The 10,677-nt window shown below is 43.1% G+C and overlaps 1 protein-coding gene across 1 annotated transcript in view; it reads left to right on the top strand.

Annotated features, from left to right (window-relative positions):
• LOC102755254 (chromosome unknown open reading frame, human C12orf74) overlaps positions 1 to 10,677 on the top strand; it is a 25,043-nt gene that overhangs the window by 10,500 nt on the left and 3,866 nt on the right. The window contains exons 3-5 of the mRNA XM_015561065.1: positions 3 to 104; positions 6,642 to 6,769; positions 10,034 to 10,074. Coding sequence (XP_015416551.1) covers positions 3 to 104; positions 6,642 to 6,769; positions 10,034 to 10,074 — 271 coding nt within the window. The remainder of the gene's footprint in view (positions 1 to 2; positions 105 to 6,641; positions 6,770 to 10,033; positions 10,075 to 10,677) is intronic.

The following is a 10,677-nucleotide window of genomic DNA, read 5'->3' as shown; positions in this document are numbered from 1 at the left end:
AGGAGACAGGATGAGGAGCCGTGCCAGAAAGGAGACAAGATTATTCCAGCAACCATGGGACTAGTCCCTTCGGATCTGACCGGCCTGGGACAACGCAACTCAGGGTTAGTGAAAGTGTGGCCCTGTCGGGGTTTCTGAATGCGGGGTTTGGGGGAGGCGGCAGGCAAGGCGAAGGGCTGTGAAGTCTGGGTCAGGCAGCCAGTTATACAACCTCCTGTGCCAAGAGTTTTCTACTGAAGCAAAGAACCAGAATAGCCAAGCAGCATCAAGCCCCCCAAAAAAGCATTTCTCAAGAATGTTTGTTTAGCTGTGCTTCCCCAAACAAAGGACAGTGAGGTTACACTGCACTTCCACAGGCATAGTAGGTTGCCAAGCACACCCCAAACATTTTGCATTTATTATTAGTTCATTTCCTAGCTTAATATCTCTCGGAGGAAATTAGGTATCAAAAAATTCCTTTCCTGCCCTACCCCATGCACATACCATTTGGCTTGGGAGAGATAGATAAAAATTCTGAATTTATTGCAATGATTGCTTCCAGTGGCTATTCAGTCTAGAACTAGACACGATGGTTCTGCCTGCATGCCATTTTTCATAAGAAGCAATTTTAATATTTGGAGTCACAAAAATAAGATACCAGTTTGGAATCACCAACACCTCTCTCTCCATGAAACCTAAATTCAAAGTCATTCTGAATTCACTGCAACTATTTGCATTAATAGCACTAATCCAACAATCTGAGCAACCCCAGCTGGCATGCAGACTCTTTTCAGAGTCCCAGAAATCTAATCCACCGCCAAGCCTGGGGGAGGCAGGGGCAGGTTTTCTGCATCAGTTCATGTCTGTTTATGTTCCTATGTAGATGTTCTCTTACTGTTTACCTAGGTCTTCATATGGTTGCAACTGTAACTTTGATAATTTTATTAACCCACACCCTCTTTTGATGAACATGAAAATGTCATGTCTACACAGAATTTGTTACTCCCTTCCAGGGTCATGCCCACCTTTCCATAATTAGCACAACAAAGCCGAGGTCCCAGCCCAGCCCAGTGTGAGGCAGTTGTCTTAGTTCTGCTCCTTACATGCAAATTGAACTCCAAAACCTGGCCTATGTGCTCCCAAATGGACGCCTCATGTCAGAAGATACGCTAGACAAGGAGAGATGGACAGGGGTAATTTAGCCACCTTTAATGGGGAAGAGGAAACTCAAATTGCATTTTCTATTCTATATGCATAATCATTCATATTCCAAAATGGAAAAGCAAATTCATTGAGGACTGTGTATTCTTCTATAGGTCAATATACCTATTTATTCAAAAGCTTATTTAAATACCTGCTCTATGTCAAGCTCGATGTTATTGCTTGGATTCTATGAGCCTGCAATGAAATCATAAAAACATAAAGTTGGGGGAGGGGACTGAGGGAAAAGGAGTTGGCCCTCTCTGAGCAGATCAGAAAAACTCCTGGAGGAAGAGAGTCTAAGCTGGAATTTAGAGACGAGTATGAGTTTGTCAGGCAGACAAAGCAGAGATAGGCAGGCAGATGGGAACTACCTGAGCCAAGGCATGAAGGCGTGAAGTACAGGGTAAGTTTAAAGAATAGTGAGCAGTTAGCTATGACTGGAGTATACATTTGTGTCAGAAAACGACAATGATGATGATGGGTGTATGCAGGTTTTTTATGGTTCAATTTTCACAACAAATGTTTATTGAGCTCTTAGTAAACAGAGATTTAGCTCAAAAGCTAGGAGCTTAGGTTAAGAGAGGAGATATGATTCTGCAAAACTACCTTATAAAGTAAGATACTTTCCATGAGGGAGGATGACAGTAGAGGAGTATTTCATTTGTTGGTATTTATTTAAAAAAATAAAAATAAACAATGGATTGAGTATTAAATGAGCACCTACTAACAGCAATGATACCAAGACGTTTTTGTTGCACTGAAGGAACTGGCAGTCTAGTGGAGTAGACATGTCAATAGAACATTGTATCATAATATATTCAGTGTTCAACATAGCATTTATTAACACTGACCTAAGTGGTTTATATTAATTATCTTTATCCATCCTCACACAATAAGTAGGTATGATTATCAGCTACATTTCACAAGTGGCAAAGTCAGGGCCAGAGAGGTTATTAACTTGCTCAATCAGGTTACTTGGCTTAAGTTAAAATCCAGGCAATTGATTCCTCATTTTTTTGTATTTTTTATATATTTCCATTGATTTTAGAGGAGAAGTTTTTATTGATTTCAGAGAGGAAGGGAGAGAGAGAGAGATAGAAACATCAATGATAAGAGAGAATCATTGATTGGCTACCTCCTGCATGCCCCACACTGGGGATGGAGCCTGCAACTTAGGCATGTGCCCTTGACTGGAATCAAACTCGGGATCCTTCAGTCCACAAGGCGATTCTTTATCCACTGAGCCAAGCTGGCTAGGGCTGACTTCTCATTCTTAACCATCACTCCAGAGAACTATAGAAGCATGAAAGAGAAACGCATAAGCCAGCCTAGAGGCAGTGGGGAAGACTAATCCTTCCACTCCACTGGTAGTTATGTTCTCCCTGCGGTCTCTAGGAAATATAGAGATCACTTATAGAGTCATAGAAAGCTACCAAACTCATTATACTTACCAGATTGTGTAACTTCTAGAGTTAAATATCAAAAGAGTATATTTTTCCCCCCCAATATTCACCTAGGTTACATTTCTCATTCAGGTTACTATAATTTTTCCAATCCTCTCTATCCCCATAAATACTAAATCTCATTGTATTTTCTAGGGTCTTTATCAAGGAAAGTATGAAGTTTACAGGAAAGCTTCTAATAGTTCTTTTCAGGGGATTTTTATCATGGGGTCCCAGCATTTTATGTTATATAATACCTTTTGACTAGCACTGTGTATTATCCTGGCTGTATTTATATTGCTAATTCATAATGTATGAGTTCCAATGTCCTTTATCCAGGATGATGAAACTAGAATGATATTTCTCACCTAAATTACTGTAAGTTTTCCTACTCCCACCAAATTCAGCCCTCTCCATCTTCATAACCACCATGGACATTAGGTTGGCAAATAACAAAAAAGAGAGAGTTGTAAAAAGTTGAGTTGGAACTTTAATGGTCTTATGAAACATCATCATAAGTAGGTAGCGAAAAAGCCTCAGAAGTGCAGAATGTCAAAAGGTGACCCTATTCTTGGAGAAGGAAGGCCAGGATGGGGAGCTTTGTATCAGTTAGGATAGCCTTTGTCTGCAAATGAAAGGCATTTCTCTTGTAATATAACCAAAGCCCAGGCCAGGGCAGATGTCAGCAACCTTTCAGGATCTTTCTGTTTTTCTGTTCTGCTCTTATCTTTGCAAGATTACTGGTATACTTTCAAATATCAAACAATATTAAAAACAATAAGAAGGACAAAGGATAGAAGGTAAAAAGAAGTTAGAGAGCTCTGACCACTTTGAATAAGTTTCCCAGAATCTATACCCTGCAACTTCTGTTTAAATCTCATTGACCAGCCCTAGCCAGTTTGACTCAGTGGATAGAGCGCTGGCCTGTGGATGGAAGAGTCCTGGGTTTGGCTCCAGCCAAGGCCTTGTACCTTGGTTGCAGGCTTCTCCCCAACATGGGCCCTGGTCAGGGCACATGCAGGAGGTATCCAATCGATGTGTTTCCCTCGCATCAATATTTCTCTCTGTCTTTCCCTCTTTCTTCCACTCTCTCTAAAATCATTGGGAAAATATCCTTGGGAGAGGATAGATAAATAAATAAATAAATCTCATTGGCCAGATTTGGGTCACATGACCTCTGCTAGCTGCAAGGGAGTCAGAGCAAATCACTGTATTACCTCAGCACATGCCACCCCAAGCAAAGCAGGGTTTTGATAGTAAGAAAAATGAAGAGCACACACATTGGTTTGACAAATAGCAATGTCTGCAAAATTAACCTGAAGTTTTCCAATTAATAAAAGAGTGGAGGAGAGAGACAAGCAAAGAAAGGGCAGTTGAAAGAGATGTTAAAACCCTAGGGAATTCAGCCAATTAAATAAAGTCAAGCCAATTTTATTTAAGTATTTCCCTTTTAAGTTACTTAGGTAGTTGTGGCTCTAAAATCTTATGAAAAAAATAGGGGTTGGGAAGATTTGGAGAGGGCAATGCATTCCCAGCTAAGGCACTGAAGTGTGAAACATTTTGTGTGGGGATTACAATCCATTCCCTGTTTCCAGAGAATAAGTTGCAAAGTAATGAATAACAGGGGCCATATTATAGAAGGCTTGTGTATATGCTTTAAGAAGGTATTTATCTGGTATAGAATGAAGAGCTACTGAAGTGTCTGAGGCCAGGAGGGACTAAGTCAGATTTGTATTTTGGATAACCCGTGTTAGTGACTGGGATTAGGATGGAATCAAGAAGATAAAGCTAAGGGTGAAGAAATAAGTTAAGAGGCAACTGCATTAATGTAGATGGATGCCCAACCCGCATAGCTCAGTGGTTGACCATCGACCTATGAACCAGAAGGTCACAGTTCAATTCCTAATAGGGCACATGGCTGGGTTGAGGACTCAATCCCCAGTGTAGGTCATGCAGGAGGCAGCTGATCAATGATTCTCTCTCATCATTGATGATTCTATCTCTCTCCCTCTCTCTTCCTCTGAAATCAATAAAATATTTTTCTTAAAAAAATACAGATGGAAGATGCAGAGCCCTGATCTAGTGAGGATGCAGAGCAGTGTACAAATTTGAAAAATTACTTCTTTGAGCATCAGGGGAGACTTCTTGGCGGAAGCAACCTTTTATGGCCAAAAATTAACTTTTATGCCTGCAGCATTAATCTGCAGAGTCTGAGGCAGCCCTACTTCAAATACTTTTTAGGAGTTTATGGGACATAGGCTATTCATTAATACAAATTCCTAAACAACTTGTCCTGCTATTTATAAGTAAAATGATCTCTGGAAATGCTTTTGGCAAAAGGCTGAAAATTTGAAATAATTCTTAAAATCTAAAGTTAGGAAAAGTCTACATCAAGTTACTTGTATCCTAAAAACCAGTTGTTCTCCAACTCTGGTATCTAGGGATCTGGAAAAACTTCAGATTCAGAGGCCCACCTTCAGACCTGCTGGGTCAGAATCCTGAGGATGGGACTGTGGCTGGGTTTTATCACAGATTCCACAAAGCATTCTAATATCCACCAGACTTTGGTCAATAGCATAATAGGCCTGACAGGGCATAACCAGTACCCCAACATCAGACATATTGACCAGAAAGGAGGCATGAACTCCAAGAATGTACAATTATGAGGCAGAAGATGGAGGCACGGGGAGAAAGGCCATCACTCCTGTGGAAGGTCAGAAGCATGGAGCTTGGCTACAAGGCTTGGAGAACGCAAGCAGCAGGCAGGTGGGAAAGTCAGGGCAGCAGAGGAGGGGCTGGGCTGGGGAGACTAATGGGGCCCAAGCATGGGGATGGGTAATGGACCAAATCGTAATATCCAAAGTATAACAGAATCAGATTCTCAACTTCCAAGGCAAATCCATACCTATGCTTTTGCAGGTAAATTGAGACAAATTTCCTCTGTATCTAAAGTAATCCATATTAAGCTATTTGTTGATTTAAAAAAGAGAATTTAAGGATTACATTGGTCAATAGATAGAAAGAATTGTATCTCTCATCCCTCAAAATAGAGCGAAGGATTATCTGAACAGCCCTGATGAGGAAGCTATGACAACCCCTACAATGCAATGCTATCAGGCAGGTTCCCAGAGGGGCAGATCCCTAACCCCTTTTGCTCCGTAGAGATCACTGAGCATATGGCTTTGGAGCTGCCCTGCACTGTGTCTGATATGGCAACCATTTATTTTGTGAATGTCCAACAGACAGGAGGTTTCATGCAATGGGGTCGAGAAAAGGAGAAGGTGGGTAGGCCTCTCTTTTACGAAGCTTTACCAACCATAGTTCTCATTTTCTCTGGGAAAAATAAAAGTACTGGCTTGACATAACCAGCCTCGATCTCTAGGATGCTGGTGGCATGCTGCTCCCTCTGAGGCCCTGCGAATAATTTGCAAAGACTTGTGTGTGAGGGCTTTCCCCTAGTGTTCTTCCAGTTCAGAACATGCTGTATGTTTGTGCCGGCATTTTTCTTTAATCCTCACCCAAGGATATGCCCTACTGATTTTAGAGACAGGGGAAGGGGGAGAGAGAAAGAGAGAGAGAGGGAGAGAGAGAGAGAGAGAAAGAGAGAGATAACAGAGACATCCATCAGTTGCCTCCTGCATGTGTCCCAACAGGGGATCAGCCCACAACCTCTGTACGTGCCCTGACTGGCAATCAAACTGCCCCCTTTTGGTGCACAGGATGTCACTCCAACCACCTGAACCACACCCACCAGGGCTGTGTTGACAACTTTGAGAGAGCTGTTCTGCTTTGGGTTAGTCAGAATCATAAATGGTCAATAAAACTCAAAAAGGTGTGGAGAGTGTGTGTCATCATAGCCGTCCTGTACCTGGAGCCTGGGGTAGCCTCCAACGCCTTCCTTAGAGAAAGCAGGCATTGCTCAGGCTCGAAGCAGTCACTCCGAATGCCCAGAGCGGGCTGGGTGAAGACCGGCCTGCACGCGGCTGTAAGCTCTCTCCTTCTGTCTCTTGAGTGTAGGTTCCATGAGCGCAGACGGAGCTCAGTGGTGCTCAACTTGCCGGGACTTGAGGTGTTCCCCGGGGATCTTCTGGTGTCAGATGGAGCTGCCGATTACCTGTGCCACCCACTCCTGCTACTGAATTCAGGTCTCGTCATTCAGCATACTTACACCACATGCCTGCTATGGAGGGTACTGTAATGAGCAGCGGGCGGGGGTTTCAAAATACTTAATGACCAGTATCGCAGGTGCTCTGACAAGTTCAACAGATCTCTCACTGACTTAGGCATCAGCCATGAATTACTGGAACCAGCTGAACACCACTCTGCTACTGGCCACTCCACTCACAGAGATGTGTGAGGTCCTCTTGTCAAGTAATTTGCCCAGGTCCAGGGACGGTCACCGCCTTGGAGCTGAATGCTCTCTCTGGGCTGGTGGGCAGCTTCCATATCATCCTGTGATGCTAGGTATACAACCAATGCCACACACCCCCCCTTCCAACCAGGGTGGTACCCTGTACCTGTGCAGACTGAGGTCCTGGTAACAGCGGATTACTGTTAGAGGAGATTGGAGTAGGCAGCCTTAAGGGTAAATCTTCTGCATTTTGAACTCAGTTGGGAAAGAAAAGAACAGCTCCTTTGAGAGCTGAAAGGAGACTTAGGGATTACCCATCTTGGTGGCTGTTAAACTGGTTTTGTCCTTAACAGAGCCCTTTTTACTTAAGAACCCTCACTTGGAAATAAAGCCTATAAAACAGATCCAGGCAGAGTTGCAATATTTGAAAATGGGGTGGGTCCCAAAGCCTCACCTCCAAGGCACCCCTAGGAGCCCAGGGCATCCTGCAACTCGGAAACTAGCTCATCCCCATTCACATATGTGCCAAGTGAGACCCAGAAAGGAGTCCTGACCTTACCCTGTCACGGTGCCAACTGGTTTGTGTCAGAGGAATGGAGTCCGGGCTCCTGGCTGCTAGTCCTGCGTGCTCCCTGCCAGCCTGCATCAGCCACCTATTAGATGGAACCCAGAAGCCACCAGTAAAAAAATCATGCCTGACATTTGTATAGTTCTTCACACTTTATAGCTCCCTTTCACATCTACCATCTTATAAGACACAGCCATCCAAATAAACGTCTGCTGTCTCCTGTGCTACAACCACCCGAATGCACAAACCGAGAGGGATTAAGTGACCCACTCACGGACAGGCCCCTAGAAACTAGAGCTAGCTCTAAACACAGCATAACCTTAACAGAGGTTAGTACTTGGTCCATGAGAGTTTGCGCACGGCCTAAGCTGGTGAGCAACGAAAGCAGTGTTTCAGAAGGACGGCCCCAGACCAGCAGCTTCAGCATTACCTGGGAAATTGTCAGACACATGGGCGGAGCCCTGCTCCAGACCTTCTGAATTAGAAATTCTCGGGGCAGAACCAGCCAGGTATCTGCTGTTGTTTTATTTTTTAATTAAATTTATTGGGGTGACATTGGTCAACATGAACATATAGGTTTCAGGTGCGGGTTCTATGTTACAGGGTCTATATATTGCATCATGTGCTCACTACCCAAAGTCAAATAGTTATTTGTAGGTTTGTTTGTTTGTTTGATATATTTTTTAATTGATTTCAGAGATAAAGGGAGAGGGAGAGAGAGAAACATCAATGATGAGAGAGAATCATTGATCAGCTGCCTCCTGCACTCCCCCTACTAGGGGTTGAGTCCGCAACCTGGGCATGTGCCTGACCAGGAATCAAACCATGACCTCCTGGTTCACAGGTTGATGCTCAAACACTGAGCCACACTAGCTGGACGTTATTTTTTTTCCACCATAAAGCACTTTTATTGCAATAATAAAATTTGAAACTCATATGTAGTGCAGGGGAGTTGGGTGGGGGATAGACAGCCATAATTTCTCTCACCAAACACTACATATTTATTTTTTAACAAGCCCTCCAGTTCATTCTGATGCCACCTAAAGTTTGAAAACTACCATGCTAAGAAACAAGACATAACTAGCATGTGATGTTTCTAAAGGAACTAGTTGTTCTTTGTTGTGTGCCTAGCATCGCAGCAGAAACCACATAGTAAAAGTTATGCAACATTCTCCACCTTCTGCCTCCATGTCCTTTCCCCAAGGAGTTTAGAATAGAGCTCCTGTGTCCCCAAATCATGGTCTAATGCAGTGCTGCTCAAGCTTTGAGGTGCATGTGAGTCACTGGTGAAATAGCTGCGTCAGCAAAACTTAACATTTAATACATATAATAAATGATTGAGGATGCAGAAAAGACCCATTTACATCTTCTGAATATTTGTGATGCTTTTCCAAGGCCCTGAAATTACCCTGAAAGCTAGAAAAAACAGAGAGACATTTGTTAAAACCAGATACCCCAATTGCAGTTCAAATTGGACATAAGTTACCACCAGGCATTTGAGGGATAAGAATGGTAAAGCCAATTTGTCCCTAAAGGAGATTCCACCCAAACTCTCCTTTTAAAAGATTAATAAGGTGGTCAGCGTGAGCACGATAATTGGTTGGACAGGTGTCTTCCAGGGTTCCAATAGGAAAAGCCCCGTGAGCACACCCTTTATAGTAAATGCTGTACGGTGATTGCCTCCATCTGATTGAAGTACTATGCAGAGCCCCCTGACGAATGGAACAGAGAGAGAGACAGACCTATAAGACATCTATTTTGTTGTACTGAGTCATCAGAACACCTCACCTAATCCTAAGAGACGATTCCCAGCTTTTTCTTGGTAACATTACAAATTGATGCAAATGACATGAAAATCAGGAGTCCAAATCTCATCACTTTACTTCCTGGTGATCATTTTAAAAAAGTGTGTTATTAAACAATGACGTCCTTCTCAAATCAAAGCAGCTCCTCAGGACTACTTGGATGGTGGCTAATAGCAACAATAAACCCCAACATAGAGACTGGTGATGCACTGGTGTTCCCCTATTTTGGGAGTCTGAGTTCACCACACCTGGGATTGTCAGGTGATGTCATCAAGACTCAACTTTGGTCTGGAAGAGTTTCTGGTGGAACAGTGTAAAAAAAGTCCTTTCAGCCCCAGCATTTTATGACTCTCCATCTTAAATATATTATTCAACATCTTTATGACATTTCATAGATTTTCCCCCTGAGTGATCAAGGAAAGGAGGCTGAAAAATAGTCTACTCAAGAAATAGGACAATATTACCTTCAGGTAGCAATGGAATACCAACTTTTAGGTTGCAACACCACTTCCTTCACTGTCTGCATAAATATTTATATTCATTCTGGGCATTCTCAAGGGAAGGAGAACTAGAGCAGGAGGAATTCCATCTGACTGTTTGGAAAAGCAGGTCTTGTCAAGCACTGCAATGCGCTGTCACTAGTTACTCGACGTTCTAATATGTTTTCTTTCATTTCACCCACCAGAATCCAAAAAGCCACGGTGGCCTTTCTCCAGGAGAGGAGCGGTGAGTGCTATGTGTTGTCGTTTTAATTAAGCCTCCTGTAGCTAAGGAAGAAAGAAGGGGCTGAAGAACCCCTCTGTCTTTGCATGACGGTAGATGGCACACGGCACATGAAGTTTAAATTATATCATCACGTCCGTAGTAGTGGCTACAGAACATGCCAGATCAGGCCATTTTGCGCAGCACAACAGTGCTAATCGCCAGTGGTTAACAAGCTCTGCAAAAACACAAAGCAATCCTAATACTGAGATGCTTTCCAACTCTAAATGTGTAACTCGATGCAGCTTTGGAAGCAGCTCACTCGATAAAGTCAACTTGCACAGGGTCTGTATGCCCCAGTTTGCAGTCAGTGCTGTGCTCATCGGGAACATTGAAAAATGAATGAGCTATTACAGAAACAGACTCCACAGGTACACTTCTATTTCTGGGAAAGCCGATTGGATTAGTCCTGGTGGATGTGTTTTTTAATTCATTCTTAGTACCATCAATTATGAAAGAGTCATAAATCTACATCAGTGGTCCCTGAATCTTCACAGCCTACAACGAGGGCTGACCAGAGTGCAGACTTTCCTCCAGGCATGTTCGGGGTAGAGGGAGGGCATTCCT

Source organism: Myotis davidii, unplaced genomic scaffold, assembly GCF_000327345.1.
Source record: "Myotis davidii unplaced genomic scaffold, ASM32734v1 scaffold656, whole genome shotgun sequence".
NCBI classification, from domain to species: domain Eukaryota; kingdom Metazoa; phylum Chordata; class Mammalia; order Chiroptera; family Vespertilionidae; genus Myotis; species Myotis davidii.
Note: the sequence above shows the minus strand (reverse complement) of the source record. Positions and strands in the feature narration are given on the sequence as shown.